This window comes from Bombina bombina, chromosome 2, assembly GCF_027579735.1.
Source record: "Bombina bombina isolate aBomBom1 chromosome 2, aBomBom1.pri, whole genome shotgun sequence".
Lineage (NCBI taxonomy): Eukaryota > Metazoa > Chordata > Amphibia > Anura > Bombinatoridae > Bombina > Bombina bombina.
This window is the reverse complement of record NC_069500.1, coordinates 350,068,563-350,089,840: the sequence shown is the minus strand read 5'-3', so window position 1 is coordinate 350,089,840 and position 21,278 is coordinate 350,068,563. Positions and strand designations below refer to the sequence as shown.

General features: G+C 42.1%; 1 protein-coding gene across 1 annotated transcript in view; it reads left to right on the top strand.

Annotated features, from left to right (window-relative positions):
- The window catches only part of RAD9B (RAD9 checkpoint clamp component B), a 260,697-nt gene that overhangs the window by 114,134 nt on the left and 125,285 nt on the right, over positions 1–21,278 (top strand). The window contains exon 5 of the mRNA XM_053699759.1: positions 21,005–21,104. Coding sequence (XP_053555734.1) covers positions 21,005–21,104 — 100 coding nt within the window. The remainder of the gene's footprint in view (positions 1–21,004; positions 21,105–21,278) is intronic.

Below are 21,278 nucleotides of genomic sequence, written 5' to 3'. Positions count from 1 at the left end.
GCGAAAGAATTATCACTAAGTCAGAATACCAATTTATGTGCAATATGACACCTAGGATTGCTACTTTCTACAGCTTGCCCAAAATTCATAAAAATATAGAGGTACCACCAGGCAGACCGATAGTGTCGGGCAACGGATGTTTGACAGAAAATATCAGTACCTATATAGACAAAAAACGACGTGAATTTGTATACACATTAACATCATATGTGCGAGACACAAAAGATGTTCTCAGATGCTTAGAGAACATTTATGTGCAGGAAAATACCTTATTGGCGAGCATTGATGTAGAAAGTTTATATTCTAATATCTCTCATACACTTGGGAGAAAAGCTGTGGAATATTTTCTAAAAATGAATAACCCTAGAGGTAGTGAAGAGGATGAGTTTGTCATTGATCTCCTTGATTTTTTGCTAAAGCACAATTATTTTCTGTTTGACAACAAAGTGTACTTACAGCAAAGGGGCACAGCAATGGGCACTTGCTGTGCGCCCACTTATGCTAACTTCTCCTAGGATGGATAGAACATACTCATGTTCTAAATCAAGATGTAAATCCATTTATGAAATACATGGATTTATATATCCGCTATATTGATGACGTGTTGATACTATGGACAGGCTCAAAAGGTGACTTTTTGGCCTTTATGTGTTGGCTTAATGACAATACTCATGGTATGCATTACACTTCCAGTATTGAAGATGTAAGTATTTCCTTCTTGGATCTGGAGATCAAAAAAGAAAGTGATGGATCCCTAAGCACTAAGCTGTTTAGGAAGGAAACATCCACCAACAGCCTGCTAAATTGGGATAGCTATCATCCAAAAAGCCAAAAGATGGGCATCCCCTTTGGACAGTACCTTAGGGCTAGACGTAACTGCAGTACTTTGGAGGCTTTTGAAACATGCCATATACTGATCACTGTGGGTATCCTCACGCCCCGTCTGACCACACATGCCCATTTCTATGCCTTGTTTTTAAATTTCTATTTGGATCAATTCATTTATGCATTATAGAGTAATGGAAGACACATACCCATTTCTCTAATGATCCAATTTGATATTGTTCGTCCATTTATATATATACATGTTAAATAAAGTGTTTACTTTTTACTCTACATTATGTAAGAACTTACCTGATAATTAATTTCTTTCATATTGGCAAGAGTCCATGAGACCCACCCTTTTTATGGTGGTTATTTTTTTTTGTATAAAGCAAAATTATATTTCCAGTTCCTTTTTTTATGCTTTTTACTCCTTTTTCTATCACCCCACTACTTGGCTATTCGTTAAACTGAATTGTGGGTGTGGTGAGGGGTGTATTTATAGGCATTTTGAGGTTTGGGAAACTTTGCCCCTTCTGGTAGGATTGTATATCCCATACGTCACTAGCTCATGGACTCTTGCCAATATGAAAGAAATGAATTTATCAGGTAAGTTCTTAAATAAATAATGTTTTTTTTCGTAATTTAGTGTTTATTATTTTTTGTAATTTAATATTTTTTTATTATTTTTCGTGGTGTTAGGTTTATTTAAATTTGTAATTTAGATTTTTTAATTGGTATTTCTCCTGTTAAGTGTAGTCAGTCCACGGGTCATCCATTACTTATGGGATTATAACTCCTCCCTAACAGGAAGTGCAAGAGGATCACCCAAGCAGAGCTGCTATATAGCTCCTCCCCTCTACGTCATATCCAGTCATTCTCTTGCACCTAACTAAAGATAGGACGTGTGAGAGGACTGTGGTGTGTTAAACTTAGTTTTTATTTCTTCAATCAAAAGTTTGTTATTTTAAACGGCACCGGAGTGTGTTGTTTGTTCTCAGGCAGCATTAGAAGAAGAATCTGCCTGAGTTTTCTATGATCTTAGCGGTCGTAACTAAGATCCACTTGCTGTTCTCGGCCATTCTGAGGAGTGAGGTAACTTCAGAACAGGGGATAGCATGCAGGGCCCACCTGCAAGGAGGTATGTGCAGTAAATTATTTTCTAAGGAATGGAATTGACTGAGAAAATACTGCTAATACCGATGTAATGTAAGTGCAGCCTTAAATGCAGTAGTAGCGACTGGTATCAGGCTGATATGTATGTATGTATACTCTGAGGTATTTCTGGGGAATGGAATTTCACTAAGAAAATACTGTCAATATTAAAGTAATATTTGAGCCTGCACTGCAGTGAAAGCGACTAGCAGCAGGCTTATTAATAACACTTCATAATTTTCAATTTTAAAACGTTTACTGGCATGTTAATCGTTTTTTCTGAGGTACTTGGTGATAAAACTTTATGGGCATGATTTTTACCACATGGCTGTCGTTTTTTTCTGCATAAAAACAGTTTACTGAGCTTCCCCACTGTTGTAATATGAGTGGGAGGGGCCTATTTTAGCGCTTTATTGCGCAGTAAAAATTTAGTCACAGTCTTCCTATTTCTTCCTCCATGATTCAGGACGTCTCTACAGAGCCCAGGGGTCTCCAAAACTAGTTTTGAGGGAGGTAATCAGTCACAGCAGACCTGTGACAGTGTGTTTGACTGTGATAAAAACGTTTATTATTTCAACTGTTATCCGTTTTGGGTATTAAGGGGTTAATCATCCTTTTGCTGGTGGGTGCAATCCTCTGCTAACTTTATACATTTTCTGTTAAAATTTGGTTGTTTTAACATATTTGGTTCATTGTTAATTCAACTGTGTCACATTTTTATGTTTCTTAAAGGCGCAGTAGCGTTTTTTATATAGCTTGTAAATTTATTTAAAAGTTTTTTTCCAAGCTTGCTAGTGTTATTGCTAGTCTGTTTAAACATGTCGGACACAGATGAATCTGTTTGTTCACTATGTTTAAAGGCCAATGTGGAGCCCAATAGAAATTTGTGCACTCAATGTATAGATGTTACTTTGAATAAAAGTCAAACTTTATATGTTAAAAAAAAATATCACCAGACAACGAGGGGGAAGTTATGCTGACTAACTCTCCTCACGTGTCAGTACCTTCGCCTCCCGCTCAGGAGGTGCGTGATATTGTGGCGCCAAGTACATCAGGGCGGCCCATACAAATCACTTTGCAAGACATGGCTAATGTTATGACTGAAGTACTATCTAAATTGCCAGAATTAAGAGGTAAACGCGATCACTCTGGGGTAAGAACAGAGTGCGCTGATAATAGTAGAGCCATGTCTGATACTGCGTCACAATTTGCAGAACATGAGGACGGAGAGCTTCATTCTGTGGGTGACGGATCTGATCCAAGTAAACTGGATTCAGAGATTTCAAATTTTAAATTTAAGCTTGAGAACCTCCGTGTATTACTAGGGGAGGTATTAGCGGCTCTGAATGATTGTAACACGGTTGCAATTCCAGAGAAAGTATGTAGGCTGGATAAATATTTTGCGGTACCGGCGTGTACTGACGTTTTTCCTATACCTAAAAGGCTTACAGAAATTGTTAACAAGGAGTGGGATAGACCCGGTGTGCCCTTTTCACCCCCTCCTATATTTAGAAAAATGTTTCCAATAGACGCCACCACACGGGACCTATGGCAGACGGTCCCTAAGGTGGAGGGAGCAGTTTCTACTCTGGCTAAGCGCACCACTATCCCGGTGGAGGATAGCTGTGCTTTTTCAGATCCAATGGATAAAAAGTTAGAGGGTTACCTTAAGAAAATGTTTGTTCAGCAAGGTTTTATATTACAACCCCTTGCATGCATCGCACCTGTCACTGCTGCGGCGGCATTCTGGTTTGAGTCTCTGGAAGAGACCCTTAGCACAGCTCCATTGGATGAGATTATGAACAAGCTTAAAGCCCTTAAGCTAGCTAATTCATTTATTTCTGATGCCGTAGTACACTTAACCAAACTTACGGCTAAGAACTCCGGATTCGCCATTCAAGCGCGCAGAGCGCTGTGGCTTAAATCCTGGTCAGCTGATGTGACTTCTAAATCTAAATTGCTTAATATTCCTTTCAAAGGGCAGACATTATTCGGGCCCGGCTTGAAAGAAATTATCGCTGACATTACTGGAGGTAAGGGCCATGCCCTGCCTCAAGACAGGGTCAAACCAAAGGCTAAACAGTCTAATTTTCGTGCCTTTCGTAATTTCAAGCCAGGAGCAGCATCAACTTCCTCCGCTCCAAGACAGGAAGGAACTGTTGCTCGCTACAGACAGGGCTGGAAACCTAACCAGTCCTGGAACAAGGGCAAGCAGGCCAGAAAACCTGCTGCTGCCCCTAAGACAGCATGAAGTGAGGGCCCCCGATCCGGAAACGGATATAGTGGGGGCAGACTTTCTCTCTTTGCCCAGGCTTGGGCAAGAGATGTCCAGGATCCCTGGGCGTTGGAAATCATATCTCAGGGATATCTTCTGGACTTCAAAGCTTCTCCTCCACAAGGGAGATTTCATCTTTCAAGGTTATTAGCAAACCAGATAAAGAAAGAGGCGTTTCTACGCTGTGTACAAGACCTCTTACTAATGGGAGTGATCCACCCAGTTCCGCGGTCGGAACACGGGCAAGGATTCTATTCAAATCTGTTTGTGGTTCCCAAAAAAGAGGAAACCTTCAGACCAATCTTGGACTTAAAGACCCTAAACAAATTCCTAAGAGTTCCATAGTTCAAAATGGAAACTATTCGAACCATCTTACCCATGATCCAAGAGGGTCAGTACATGACCACAGTGGATTTAAAGGATGCCTACCTTCACATACCGATTCACAAGGATCATTACCGGTATCTAAGATTTGCCTTCCTAAACAGGCATTACCAGTTTGTAGCTCTTCCCTTCGGGTTATCTACGGCTCCAAGAATCTTTACAAAGGTTCTGGGCTCTCTTCTGGCGGTACTAAGACCGTGAGGCATAGCGGTAGCTCCGTACCTAGACGACATTCTGATACAAGCGTCAAGTTTCCAAACTGCCAAGTCTCATACAGAGTTAGTTCTGGCATTTCTAAGGTCGCATGGGTGGAAGGTGAACATAGAAAAGAGTTCTCTATTGCCACTCACAAGAGTTCCCTTTCTAGGGACTCTTATAGATTCTGTAGAAATGAAAATTTACCTGACGGAGGACAGGTTATCAAAACTTCTAAATGCTTGCCGTGTCCTTCATTCCATTCAACACCCGTCAGTGGCTCAGTGCATGGAGGTAATCGGCTTAATGGTAGCGGCAATGGACATAGTACCATTTGCACGCCTGCATCTCAGACCGCTGCAATTGTGCATGCTAAGTCAGTGGAAGGGGGATTACTCAGATTTGTCCCCTCTGCTAAATCGGGATCAAGAGACCAGAGATTCTCTTCTATGGTGGCTTTCTCGGCCACATCTGTCCAAGGGGATGCCCTTCCTCAGGCCAGATTGGACGATTGTAACAACAGACGCCAGCCTTCTAGGTTGGGGCGCAGTCTGGAATTCCCTGAAGGCTCAGGGATCATGGACTCAGGAGGAGAGACTCCTTCCAATAAACATTCTGGAATTAAGAGCAATTTTCAATGCTCTTCTGGCTTGGCCTCAGTTAGCAACTCTGAGGTTCATCAGGTTTCAGTCGGACAACATCACGACTGTAGCTTACATCAACCATCAAGGAGGAACAAGGAGTTCCCTAGCGATGATGGAAGTCTCAAAGATACTTCGCTGGGCAGAGTCTCACTCTTGCCACCTGTCAGCGATCCACATCCCAGGTGTGGAGAACTGGGAGGCGGATTTTCTAAGTCGCCAGACCTTTCATCCGGGGGAGTGGGAACTTCATCCGGAGGTGTTTGCCCAACTGCTTCATCATTGGGGCAAACCAGATCTGGATCTCATGGCGTCTCGCCAGAACGCCAAGCTTCCTTGTTACGGATCCAAGTCCAGGGACCCGGGAGCGGTGCTGATAGATGCTCTGACAGCACCTTGGGTCTTCAACATGGCTTATGTGTTTCCACCTTTCCCGATGCTTCCTCGATTGATTGCCAAGATCAAACAGGAGAGAGCATCAGTGATTCTAATAGCGCCTGCGTGGCCACGCAGGACCTGGTATGCAGATCTAGTGGACATGTCGTCCTGTCCACCATGGTCTCTGCCTCTGAGACAGGACCTTCTGATTCAGGGTCCTTTCAAACATCCAAATCTAATTTCTCTGAGGCTGACTGCATGGAGATTGAACGCTTGATTCTATCAAAGCGTGGATTCTCGGAGTCAGTGATTGATACCTTAATACAGGCTAGGAAACCTGTTACCAGGAAAATTTACCATAAAATATGGCGTAAATACTTATATTGGTGCGAATCCAAGAGTTACTCATGGAGTAAGGTTAGGATTCCTAGGATATTGTCTTTTCTACAAGAGGGTTTAGAAAAGGGTTTATCTGCTAGTTCGTTAAAGGGACAGATTTCAGCTCTGTCTATCCTTTTACACAAACGTCTGGCAGAAGTTCCAGACGTTCAGGCTTTTTGTCAGGCTTTGGCTAGGATTAAGCCTGTGTTTAAGACTGTTGCTCCGCCGTGGAGCTTAAACTTAGTTCTTAACGTTCTGCAAGGTGTTCCGTTTGAACCCCTTCATTCCATCGATATCGAGCTGTTATCTTGGAAAGTTCTGTTTTTAATGGCTATTTCCTCGGCTCGAAGAGTCTCTGAGTTATCGGCCTTACATTGTGATTCTCCTTATCTGATTTTTCATCCAGACAAGGTAGTTCTGCATACTAAACCTGGTTTCTTACCTAAGGTAGTCACTAACAAGAATATCAATCAAGAGATTGTTGTTCCATCATTGTGCCCTAACCCTTCTTCAAAGAAGGAACGACTTTTGCACAATCTGGACGTCGTCCGTGCCCTGAAATTTTATTTGCAGGCAACTAAAGATTTTCGTCAAACTTCTTCCCTGTTTGTCGTTTATTCTGGACAGAGGAGAGGTCAAAAAGCTTCGGCTACCTCTCTCTCTTTTTGGCTTCGTAGCATAATACGTTTAGCCTATGAGACTGCTGGACAGCAGCCTCCTGAAAGGATTACAGCTCATTCTACTAGAGCTGTGGCTTCCACTTGGGCCTTTAAGAATGAGGCCTCTGTTGAACAGATTTGCAAGGCTGCAACTTGGTCTTCACTTCACACTTTTTCAAAATTTTACAAATTTGACACTTTTGCTTCTTCGGAGGCTGTTTTTGGGAGAAAGGTTCTACAGACAGTGGTTCCTTCCGTGTAAAGATCCTGCCTGTCCCACCCGTCATCCGTGTACTTTTAGCTTTGGTATTGGTATCCCATAAGTAATGGATGACCCGTGGATTGACTACACTTAACAGGAGAAAATATAATTTATGCTTACCTGATAAATTCATTTCTCCTGTAGTGTAGTCAGTCCATGGCCCGCCCTGTTTTTACGGCAGGTCTAAATTTTGATTAAACTCCAGTCACCACTGCACCCTATAGTTTCTCCTTTCTCGTATGGTTTCGGTCGAATGACTGGATATGACGTAGAGGGGAGGAGCTATATAGCAGCTCTGCTTGGGTGATCCTCTTGCACTTCCTGTTAGGGAGGAGTTATAATCCCATAAGTAATGGATGACCCGTGGACTGACTACACTACAGGAGAAATGAATTTATCAGGTAAGCATAAATTATATATGTTTTTTCTTTTAGAATAGTAATGTTAGGTTAATTTATAGTTTAAACTTTTTTTTTCCACAGGTAAGTTTTTATTGATTTTAAGATAGTTATATTGTAATTTAAATTTAAAGTTAGAAGGGTGTTAGGTTTAGGGGTTAATAGTTTAATTTAGTTTTTTGCGATGTGGGGGGCGGCGGTTTAGGGGTTAATAGGTTTATTTAGGTGTCAGTGATGTCGGGGAGCAGCGGATTAGGGGTTAATAACTTTATTTAGTGGCGGCGATGTCTGGGAGCGGCAGATTAGGGGTTAATAACTTTATTTAGTGGCAGCAATGTCGGGGAGCGGAGGATTAGGGGTTAATAATTTTTATTAGTGTCGGGGGCAGAGGATTAGGGGTTAATAGCTTTTATTGATGTCGGGGAGCGGTGGATTAGGGGTTAATAGCTTTTATTTAGTTTTGGCGATGTCGGGGAGCGGAGGATTAGGGTTAAAAGCTTTTATTAGTGTTGGCGATGTCGGGAGTGGCAGATTGGGGGTTAATAGCTTTTATTTAGTGTCGGCGATGTCCGAGGCGGCGGGTAAGGGGTGTTTAGACTTGGGGTTTATGTTAGAGTGTTAGGTTTAAATGTAACTTTCTTTTCCCCATAGACATCAATGGGGTTGCGTTACGGCGATCTCCATTCCACACTTCAGGTGTTAGTTTTTTTTCTAACACTTTCTCCCCATTGATGTCTATGGGGAAAAGCGTGCACGATCACTTAAACTCAGCCCTTGGCTTTTGTGCGGTATGGAGCTAAACGCAGCATACCACAAAGCAAAAGGAGGCATTTCAGTAACTCGTAATGGCAGCGCTATGGAGAGTGAAATAACACAGATTGTTTGGCGTTATTTTCGCACCCTGTTCGGCTCAAAACTCGTAATCTAGGTCAATGTGAGTGTGCACTCTTGCGCATTCATATCAGCCTGTATTTCTTTGCAATGTGTACTTTACTATATAAAAGGAGAATAGCTCCACGGTGTTGGTAGTAAAGCTAGAGCTGTTCTCTATCTAGTAATCTAAATATGGTTTAATTATTGCAATGTCAGCAATTGTTAGCTGCCACAGCAAATGCTTGCCTTTTATTAGTTTTAGAATTAGGAGAAAAAATGTTCCAGCAAGTCAGTTTTGTGTGTGCAATATATACAGCTATTAATTTACTTAAAGGGGTCATGAAACCCAACATTTTTATTTCATGATTCAGATAAAGAATACAATTTTAAACAACTTTCCAATTTACTTCTATTATTTAATTTGCTACTTATCTTGTTATCCTTTATTGAAAGGTTTATCTAGGAAAGCTCAGGAGCAGCAAAGAACCTAGGTTCTAGCTGCTGATTGGTGGCTGCATATATATATTGATTGTCATTGGCTCACCCATGTGTTCAGTCAGCGACCAGAAGTTAATTGTTGCTCCTTCAACAAAGTATACCTAGGGAATGAAGCAAATTTCATAAGAGAAGTAAATTGGAAAGTTGTTTAAAATAGTATGTTCTACCTAAATCATGAAAGAAAAAATTTGTCTATGTCTCTATAACTCTTCTGGAAAGAATGCTCACAGTTCTGTCTTTTATGGGCATAGTATACGTCAGGATTGCTGCGCATGCACAGCTTTTCTCAAGGTCATATAATGGTCACCAGCAATCAAGTGGGACTAAAGGTCAGGTTAAAAAATGTTTTATTAAAATTTCTTTCTCAAAATCAGATGATCAGTTTGAATTTCCAGTAAGTTAGGATTCCTTGCAGGCGTGTGCTTTGTATATTTATTTTAAAAACCCAGAATATTGAGTTGATGTTTAATAAACCATTTTCACAAATTACACACTCAAACATAAAGCATTTATCAAAAAGTTGCTAGTAAATGCCCTAAAACCTTAAGAATTTCCAGAAGTTAAGATGGCCAGCATTCCAGGAGGAAGGGGAGCGACTACCAATAATCCTGTTGCAAATTGTGCACCTTCCTGTTGGTAAGCACTTTAGGACATATAAAAGGGCATACATTAGGTCCCGATTCTCAAAAACCTGCTGGCATGGATATAAATTGTCACAATACTTTAATGAGTACTAAATTGTAATGTAAGTGTCTCCCCTACACATAAAGAATATTAGGCATCAATCTCTTCTTTCCAATGAGCACTATGGAGGGGGAATCTATGTCTCCATATAAATCGCTGTGAAGACAAAGCACTTCTTAGTTTCACCTCCATGTGAGAGGCAAAACATAACTAAGAAATGTATAATAAAAGAGCAGAAACAGGGCTTATTTCCAAAGAATGAAACAAATCAAATCAAATGTGGATTTTCTAATATTTTATTGTTAAAAAGCAATCTTAGTATTGTGTAATAGTGTCACATTAATTCCACACAATGGTTTACATATTTATATGTTTCAATTAATATATATTGTATACAGATTTATAGGTATATTGAAATACAAGACCCTGTTGAGTGCACTAACTGGCAGAAAATATAATTTAGACAAAATCAAACACAATAAAAACGAAACAAAATATATTATAATGTTTAAAAAGGTTGAGTAACCAACACTTGCCTGGCTAAAAGAAAGTTTTGTGCCAGCGCAAAGCTTAACCGACAACTTGCAGTATAAGCACAGTAAGTGTAGTTCCTCTGCTTTGTGCTTTCCATTGAAGGTGTAGGCCGCCTACCCAGCACTCCCACACCACTGGCTGTAATAGTACTAGCTGTGCAAAGTATATTGTCAAGTTTATAGATGCAGGATATACATAAATACATTCATTTTTGTCTTACAACAATAGGTATTACTTCAGTTTACCCATAACAGAGAACATAATAATAAACAAATACAAAGCAGAATTAGTAAAAAAAAAAAAAAAAAAGGTGAAAGGAAGTTATTTCTCCAGTAAAACACTTTACAATAATTTTTAAGTTACAAAAAGGCCAAAACCAAACTGCTTTGGGACTTGCAATTACCAAATAACAAGCTCATTCTACCTTCCAGTTCTGACTTGTTGCCTATACCCAGAGTTTACTATAGCCTCTTTGGTCTACTTTAAAACAGTAACTCATTAGCATCATTAATTCTGCTGTTCATCGTATATGACCTGAGGTTCGACCAGGGGGTTCTGGTGGTAGTTTGGTATCAAACTTCATGTCATGAGATGCAGGACACAGCATAGAAGGTACAACGCTATTTTATTGCAGAGCATAGAAGAATACAGCTTTTACAACACATTTAATTTAGTAACTGCGATATAGACTATAACGGCTATAAGCCATGCCCCATCCGGTGACGTCACACTCCCACTCTCATCACATATTCCCCTTTTTAAAAGGACAAAGCATACTTTTTCTTCTGTTATGTGTGATCAGTCCACGGGTCATCATTACTTCTGGGATATATCTCCTCCCCAACAGGAAATGCAAGAGGATTCACCCAGCAGAGCTGCATATAGCTCCTCCCCTCTACGTCAGTCCCAGTCATTCTCTTGCACCCAACGACTAGATAGGATGTGTGAGAGGACTATGGTGATTATACTTAGTTTTTATGACTTCAATCAAAAGTTTGTTATTTTAAAATAGCACCGGAGCGTGTTATTACTTCTCTGGCAGAGTTTGAGGAAGAATCTGACAGAGATTTTTTACTATGATTTTAACCGGAGTCGTTAAGATCATATTGCTGTTCTCGACCATCTGAGGGAGGTAAAGGCTTCAGATCAGGGGACAGCGGGCAGATGAATCTGCATTGAGGTATGTGGCAGTTTTTATTTTCTGAATGGAATTGATGAGAAAAGCCTGCCATACCGTTAAAATGACATGTATGTATACACTTCAGTATTCTGGGGATGGTATTTCACCGGAACTACTGTGTTAAAGGTCACTAATCCTTTTAATAACTATTCTCATGTTAAACGTTTTTGCTGGAATGTAGAATCGTTTACATTGCTGAGGTACTGTGTGAATAAATATTTGGGCATTATTTTCCACTTGGCAGTTTTTTGCTTTAATTGTGACAGTTTCGTTTCTCTTCACTGCTGTGTGGGAGAGGGAGGGGCCGTTTTTGGCGCTCTTTGCTACGCATCAAAAAATTCCAGTCAGCTACTTTTATATTTCCTGCATGATCCGGTTCATCTCTGACAGATCTCAGGGGTCTTCAAACTTCTTTGAAGGGAGGTAAATTCTCTCAGCAGAGCTGTGAGAATTCTTATAGTGACTGTGAATAAAAAACGTTGTTTTGTTTTCTTATGTACAAATTTAATTACTGTTGTTTTTTTTTTTTCTAATGGGAACAAACCTTTGCTAAAAGTTGTGTTGTTTTAAAGTTTGATGCTATAACTGTTTTTCAGTTCATTATTTCAACTGTCATTTAATCGTTAGTACCTCTTTGAGGCACAGTGCGTTTTTTTTGCTAAAAAAGATTATAACCAAGTTGTAAGTTTTTTTGCTAGTGTGTTAAACATGTCTGACTCAGAGGAAGATATCTGTGTCATTTGTTCCAATGCCAAGGTGGAGCCCAATAGAAATTTATGTACTAACTGTATTGATGCTACTTTAAATAAAAGTCAATCTGTACAATGTGAACAAATTTCACCAAACAGCGAGGGGAGAGTTATGCCGACTAACTCGCCTCACGCGACAGTACCTGCATCTCCCGCCCGGGAGGTGCGTGATATTTTGGCGCCTAGTACATCTGGGCGGCCATTACAGATAACATTACAAGATATGGCTACTGTTATGACTGAAGTTTTGTCTAAATTACCAGAACTAAGAGGCAAGCGTGATCACTCTGGGGTGAGAACAGAGTGCGCTGACAATGCTAGGGCCATGTCTGATACTGCGTCACAGCTCGCAGAGCATGAGGACGGAGAGCTTCATTCTGTGGGTGACGGTTCTGATCCAAACAGATTGGACTCAGATATTTCAAATTTTAAATTTAAATTGGAGAACCTCCGTGTACTACTAGGGGAGGTCTTAGCAGCTCTCAACGATTGTAACACCGTTGCAATACCAGAGAAACTGTGTAGGTTGGATAAATACTTTGCGGTACCGGCGAGTACTGACGTTTTTCCTATACCTAAGAGACTAACTGAAATTGTTACTAAGGAGTGGGATAGACCCGGTGTGCCGTTCTCACCCCCTCCAATATTTAGAAAGATGTTTCCAATAGACGCCACCACTCGGGACTTATGGCAAACGGTCCCCAAGGTGGAGGGAGCAGTTTCTACTTTAGCTAAGCGTACCACTATCCCGGTGGAGGATAGCTGTGCTTTCTCAGATCCAATGGATAAAAAATTAGAGGGTTACCTTAAGAAAATGTTTGTTCAACAAGGTTTTATATTACAACCCCTTGCATGTATCGCGCCGATTACGGCTGCGGCAGCATTTTGGATTGAGTCGCTTGAAGAGAACCTTAGTTCCTCTACGCTAGACGACATTACGGACAGGCTTAGAGTCCTTAAACTAGCTAATTCTTTCATTTCGGAGGCCGTAGTACATTTAACCAAACTTACGGCTAAGAACTCAGGATTCGCCATACAGGCACGCAGGGCACTGTGGCTAAAATCCTGGTCAGCTGATGTTACTTCTAAGTCCAAATTACTTAATATACCTTTCAAGGGGCAGTCCTTATTCGGGCCCGGTTTGAAAGAAATTATCGCTGACATTACGGGAGGTAAGGGCCACGCCCTACCTCAAGACAAGGCCAAAGCTAAGGCTAGACAGTCTAATTTTCGTCCCTTTCGGAATTTCAAGACAGGGGCAGCATCAACCTCCACTGCACCAAAACAGGAAGGAGCTGTTGCTCGTTACAGGCAAGGCTGGAAGCCTAACCAGTCCTGGAACAAAAGCAAGCAGGCCAGGAAACCTGCTGCTGCCCCAAAGACAGCATGAACCGAGAGCCCCCGATCCGGGACCGGATCTAGTAGGGGGCAGACTCTCTCTCTTCGCCCAGGCCTGGGCAAGAGATGTTCAGGATCCCTGGGCACTAGAGATCATATCTCAGGGATACCTTCTAGACTTCAAATTATCTCCCCCAAGAGGGAGATTTCATCTGTCAAGGTTGTCAACAAACCAGATAAAGAAAGAAGCGTTTCTACGCTGCGTACAAGATCTGTTAACAATGGGAGTGATCCATCCGGTTCCGTGGTCGGAACAAGGACAAGGGTTCTACTCAAACCTGTTTGTGGTTCCCAAAAAAGAGGGAACTTTCAGGCCAATCTTAGATTTAAAGACTCTAAACAAATTCCTAAGAGTTCCATCGTTCAAAATGGAAACTATTCGGACAATCTTACCCATGATCCAAGAGGGTCAGTACATGACCACAGTGGATTTAAAGGATGCTTACCTTCACATACCGATCCACAAAGATCATCACCGGTATCTAAGGTTTGCCTTCTTAGACAGGCACTACCAGTTTGTAGCTCTTCCATTCGGATTGGCTACGGCTCCAAGAATCTTCACAAAGGTTCTGGGTGCCCTTCTAGCGGCACTAAGACCGCGAGGGATTTCGGTAGCTCCGTACCTAGACGACATTCTAATACAAGCTTCAAGCTTTCAAACTGCCAAGTCTCATACAGAGTTAGTTCTGGCATTTCTAAGGTCGCATGGATGGAAAGTGAACGAAAAGAAGAGTTCTCTCTTTCCTCTCACAAGAGTTCCATTCTTGGGGACTCTTATAGATTCTGTAGAAATGAAGATTTACCTGACAGAAGACAGGTTAACAAAACTTCAAAATGCATGCCGCGTCCTTCATTCCATTCAACACCCGTCAGTAGCTCAATGCATGGAGGTGATCGGCTTAATGGTAGCGGCAATGGACATAGTACCTTTTGCACGCCTACACCTCAGACCGCTGCAATTATGCATGCTAAGTCAGTGGAATGGGGATTACTCAGATTTGTCCCCTACTCTGAATCTGAATCAAGAGACCAGAAATTCTCTTCTATGGTGGTTTTATCGGCCACACCTGTCCAGGGGGATGCCATTCAGCAGGCCAGACTGGACAATTGTAACAACAGACGCCAGCCTACTAGGTTGGGGCGCTGTCTGGAATTCTCTGAAGGCTCAGGGACCATGGAATCAGGAGGAGAGTCTCCTACCAATAAACATTCTGGAATTGAGAGCAGTTCTCAATGCCCTTCTGGCTTGGCCCCAGTTAACAACTCGGGGGTTCATCAGGTTTCAGTCGGACAACATCACGACTGTAGCTTACATCAACCATCAGGGAGGGACAAGAAGCTCCCTAGCAATGATGGAAGTATCAAAGATAATTCGCTGGGCAGAGTCTCACTCTTGCCACCTGTCAGCAATCCACATCCCGGGAGTGGAGAACTGGGAGGCGGATTTCTTGAGTCGCCAGACTTTTCATCCGGGGGAGTGGGAACTTCATCCGGAGGTCTTTGCCCAAATACTTCGACGTTGGGGCAAACCAGAGATAGATCTCATGGCGTCTCGCCAGAACGCCAAACTTCCTCGCTACGGGTCCAGATCCAGGGATCCAGGAGCAGTTCTGATAGATGCTTTGACAGCACCTTGGAACTTCAGGATGGCTTATGTGTTTCCACCCTTCCCGCTGCTTCCTCGATTGATTGCCAAAATCAAACAGGAGAGAGCATCAGTAATTCTAATAGCACCTGCTTGGCCACGCAGGACTTGGTATGCAGATCTAGTGGACATGTCATCCTGTCCGCCTTGGTCTCTACCTCTAAGACAGGACCTTCTGATACAGGGTCCATTCAAACATCAAAATCTAACTTCTCTGAAGCTGACTGCTTGGAAATTGAACGCTTGATTTTATCAAAACGTGGTTTTTCTGAGTCGGTTATTGATACCTTGATTCAGGCTAGGAAGCCTGTTACCAGAAGGATTTACCATAAAATATGGCGGAAATACCTATACTGGTGCGAATCCAAAGGTTACTCCTGGAGTAAGGTTAGGATCGCTAGGATATTGTCTTTTCTACAAGAAGGTTTAGAAAAGGGTTTATCAGCTAGTTCATTAAAGGGACAGATTTCAGCTCTGTCCATCTTGTTACACAGACGTCTGTCAGAAAATCCAGACGTCCAGTCCTTTTGTCAGGCTTTAGCTAGGATCAAGCCTGTGTTTAAAGCTGTTGCTCCACCATGGAGTTTAAACTTAGTTCTTAACGTTTTACAGGGTGTTCCGTTTGAACCCCTTCATTCCATTGATATAAAAATGTTATCTTGGAAAGTTCTGTTTTTAATGGCTATTTCCTCGGCTCGAAGAGTCTCTGAGTTATCAGCCTTACATTGTGATTCCCCTTATCTGATTTTTCACTCAGACAAGGTAGTTCTGCGTACTAAACCTGGGTTCTTACCTAAGGTAGTCACTAACAGGAACATCAATCAAGAGATTGTTGTCCCATCCTTGTGTCCAAATCCTTCTTCAAAGAAGGAACGTCTTTTACACAATCTGGATGTAGTTCGTGCCCTCAAGTTCTACTTGCAGGCAACTAAAGATTTTCGCCAAACTTCTTCCTTGTTTGTCGTTTACTCTGGACAGAGGAGAGGTCAAAAAGCTTCTGCTACCTCTCTCTCTTTTTGGCTTCGTAGCATAATACGTTTAGCCTATGAGACTGCTGGACAGCAGCCTCCTGAAAGAATTACAGCTCACTCCACTAGAGCTGTGGCTTCCACTTGGGCCTTTAAGAATGAGGCCTCTGTTGAACAGATTTGCAAGGCTGCAACTTGGTCTTCGCTTCATACTTTTTCCAAATTTTACAAATTTGACACTTTTGCTTCTTCGGAGGCTATTTTTGGGAGAAAGGTTCTTCAGGCAGTGGTTCCTTCTGTATAATGAGCCTGCCTATCCCTCCCGTCATCCGTGTACTTTTGCTTTGGTATTGGTATCCCAGAAGTAATGATGACCCGTGGACTGATCACACATAACAGAAGAAAACATAATTTATGCTTACCTGATAAATTCCTTTCTTCTGTTGTGTGATCAGTCCACGGCCCGCCCTGTTTTAAGGCAGGTAAATATCTTTTAAATTATACTCCAGTCACCACTTCACCCTTGGTTACTCCTTTCTCGTTGATTCTTGGTCGAATGACTGGGACTGACGTAGAGGGGAGGAGCTATATGCAGCTCTGCTGGGTGAATCCTCTTGCATTTCCTGTTGGGGAGGAGATATATCCCAGAAGTAATGATGACCCGTGGACTGATCACACAACAGAAGAAAGGAATTTATCAGGTAAGCATAAATTATGTTTTTTTTTTAGAGTACAAACAATGTATGAACAAGAAGAAATATAATCCCGACTTGGACATAGGGGTAGACTACCCTAGTCCACAGTGACCATGGGATTATTCTGCCCATTCTTCTAGTCACTGCTTTAACTATAGTGATAATCCCGGTAGTGGACTGGAAGTTTCACAACTCTTCCACTTGACGTCATTTTACATGAACTGTCCTCTGATACAGAAGAAGGTGATTGAGAGTCTGCTGGAAGCAAAGAAGTATCCCCACTGTGGTCTTCCTGAGGGGAAGTTACCCCTCTTAAAACAGGGGATCTCACCGGCTGTGGCTCTGAGGCATCCAGTCCCAAATCTGTTACTATCTTCCGTCACGGACCTGCAGGCAGCGGGGTTGAAATCAAGGGCTCCCTTCTCTGAGTAGGCCGGCGTTCCCGGCAAAAGGCACATTTTGACACATGGCTTGCAATGTCGGAATTGATCCCAGGCCATCATAGCGCCGTAGCTGCCCTTTCTCTGCACTTTGTAATGCCCAAGTAGCCATCATGAATCCTGCTTCACATCTCCTGCTGCATGCTAACAGGAATGACAATGCGGTCTTGGAACAGCACCAAACCATCCAGCTCTGTGAGCTGTGACCTCTCTGACTGGTAAGAACTTAAAGACATCCAGGCTGCCCGGCTCTTGGGCCAACTTTCTTTTATGTACTTAATAACTTCTTGAAGATTTGCATCTAAGCATATCTCCTTTCTTATTTGCTCTAGCTTTCCTGACAAAATGTATTTGGATGCCAGAACTGAATTCACATCTAATCATCTAATATTTTACATCTAATTTCATTGAAGATACTTCAGCAGCAGCAAGCAGGAGCCTGGAAAGTGTATCTGCTACTACCAGTTGTTTCCCCGGCACAAGCACTGACTGAGCAGCCTCATTAGAAATCTCTAGCATCTTAGGGGTGTCTTGTCAATACCATAGGAGTTGATTAGAGAGACTAGTGGTTTGTGGTCAGTTTCAAGACAACATTTCTCTAAACCCACTAGGTAATGCTGGAAGCAATCAAAGGTCCAAACTGCAGCCAGGCACTCTCTCAATATGGACGTATTTCGATTTAGCAGCCGTCAGTGTACGGGAACAGTAGGCGATGGCCTGTAGTTTGTTCTCATTCAGCTGCAAGAGGGCAGCCCCTAGCCCATACCTGCTCGCATCAGCACTAACCACAGTGTTTTTAGAATTGTCCTAGAACCCCAACACTGGGGCAGATCCCAGCAGGGACTTGACCTGTACAAAAGCTTCCTGTGAAGGTCCCCAGACCCAGGCAACATCTTTCTTCAACAACTCTGTGATAGGGTGTAGTACTGTGGATAAATCTGGAAGGAACCTGCCCACATAATTCAAAAGGCTAATATTTGTCTCAGTTTGTGTATACCAGAAGGGCTTTTCATCTGTTCAATAGCAAGGATTTTATCACGGTCTGGCTTGATGCCATCTCCATTGATGAGATGCACAAAGTAACATAACTCAGACTTTCTAAAAAGGCCTTTCTCTTTATTTAATTTCAGGCCAGACTCTAATAGTCTGCAGCACACAGCTCAATCGCTGATCATGTTCTTCCAATGTAGACCATACATTAAAATGTCGTCCATGACGACTGCCGTGCCTTGTGGTCCCTTAGGAGGGAACTCATCTCTCTTTGAAAGATTTCAGGAGCAGAGGATATCCCGAAGGGGAGTCTGAAGAAGCAAAACCGACCTACTGGTGTGATGAAGGTAGTCAATTTGCGGCACTTTGGATCCAGAAGTATCTGCAAGAAGCCGCTGGAAGCATCCAGTGTAGAGAAGAACTTCACCCCAGCCAGTTTCAGAGCTATGTCTTCAAGCGTCGGCAGCACATATCTCTCTCTCTACCGCCTCATTCAGCCTTTTCAAGTATACGCAGATGCGTACCTTCCCGTTTTTCTTCCCAACAGGCACAATGGGGGCACACCAGTCAGTTGCTTCAACAACCTCTTCAATAACTCCCATATTCTTCATACGCAGAAGTTCCTTCTCTACTTAAGGCATGAGCGGGAACGGAATTCTATGAGGAGTGGTAATGCTGTATGGGACTGCATCACTTTTAAGTGATATTTGGACTGGGTTTCAATTCAATAGGCCCAATTCACCAAACATGTCTTCCGAAATCTCATTCATTCAACAAGGCCCAAACCACAGGCTGCTTTCTAGCTCAATAGGTTGTTAACACACTGACCTCTAATTACATGGTGAATTTCCTCTGCTTGTACTTGCAGCTGGCAAGACATTTCCCCGCACAATCGATGCAACCACCGGGACTATGAACTTTTGTTGTAACTTTTACAAGCTGAGGCTGTCCAGGCAGTTTTATGAATGCTGCAAGGGACATAACAGTGATGTCTGCTCCCGTGTCAATCTTGAAGGCAACCTTGGCTCCCATTACAGTAAGGGTAAACCGCCAATCTTCGTCTGAACCAGACCGTTCAACAACATACCCTACAAAGGACACTTCTTGACCCTCCTGGTCACTATCCACCTGCATCTCCTTTATGGATTCAGTTTTACACACCACTTCAAAATGGCCCATTCGGTTACACGTCCTACATCTTTTATCTTTAGCAAGGCATATGACATTCTGATCATGGGTACGGTTACACCACATGCAGCGACCCTGCTGCACCCATCCGCTTCTTGGCCTTTCTGTTGCCCTTAGTCTACCGCTCACACTGTGCCTTTCACCTGCAGCTCTCCTGAACTGCTGCACTTCATACACAATACTCTCAGACCTCAGATCAGCACTTTGCTTTTTCACCAGTTCAGGGCAGGTCATCCTAATCGCCCTATCTAACGTTAATTCAGCCTCCAACTGTAGCTTCAGTGAGACTTCAGCAATTGCAATTCCTATGATTATTCTGTCTCTGATTTGCTCTTCTTTAGCAACACCAAACTCACAGAATTCAGCTAGTTCATACAGGCTGCGCACAAATGACTCCACAGATTCTCCCATACGCTCAGCACGTTTGTGAAAACAAGCCCTTTCATGAATCACATTTCTTTAGAGCACAAAGTGAGCACTGCATTTGTTCATAACTATTTCAAAGTCAAATTCTTCCCCCTCTTGGAAAGTAAAAGCATTGAACACTGGCTCCACATCTTTCCCCATAGAGTATAAAAGAGAATTAACTTGTACTTCACCACTCTCCTTGTCCAGCTTGGAAGCAATCCTGAAGCGTTGAAACCGCTGACGCCATGTGGGCCAAGCTGCAGGCTGAGAGAAATCAAAAGGCTCAGGTGGGTTAAACTGCGACATCGTCATTAATCAGGAAACAGAAGCACAGGCAAGTACTTCTGACACCATGTCATGAGATGCAGGACACAGCATAGAAGGTAAAACGCTATTTTATTGCAGAGTATAGAAGTATACAGCTTATACAACACTTAGTAACTGCGACATAGACTATAACGGCTATAAGCCACGCCCCCATCCGGAGACGTCACACTCCCACTCTCATCACACTTCATTACCTGGTTCCACTCAATCAGTTGTATTAGACCCCTGCACACAACACCATCTTATAGGATGATTGAAAGCTTCCTGAGGACAGAAAGTATATTTGTGCCATCATCCTTGCTTTTTATCATCATTAGCAGGTAGTAAATAACAAGGAGACTGTTTCTTGGTACATCCTCTGCCACTTACTATCCCTCACACGGTGGTACAAATCTACACCACTCAAACAGACTGTAACCCTCTGGTAGAATCTGTCCCTCCTACTGTCAGCTTCCTTTTCCCGCCTCTCAATTAACCTGATGGCCTTTCCCTTCAAAAGTTGCAGCCCTCTCATTCAACAACTCCAAATAATGAAGCATATATATTATATATTTTATAATGAGGTTAAAACTTGAGCAAGTGCACAACAAGATTTTTCCCCCAGTAATAAAATAATACATGCATGAAAATGACATTTTCCTGAAATAGTGCAATTCTTTGCAACCATGCTTTTTTGTATTTTTTTTTCTCTAGTGAGCAAGCACTCAGACTAAAAAAATGTATACCACTTCTGACCAAAATGTATTTTCAACATGTCAAAGGGGTTGAATTAGAAATTGGGCCAGGGATTTATGAAATTAGGTTTCAAAACATCCTGTGTGTAATTAGACTTATCTGTTTTTTTATATTTCTGTTTTGTTTTTTTTAATTGTTTTAGGTCTTACAAAAACTTATAATCTAGTTTATCTAGAGTGTGAACCATTACAGGCTGTTTTTAATAAAAATACATGCCCTAACATCTTGAAAATTCAGTCAAGGTATGTTGCATAATGTCATGTAAATCGCTTAAGACTATAGTGTATACATTGAATCAACTCTGTATTTTCACAGACAGATCTTTACATTTAAATTTGGGTAGCAGCACAAATACCAGTTTTGCTATTTCAGGTATATCAGTAAAATGTAATATTGTGCATATATCTATAATGCCC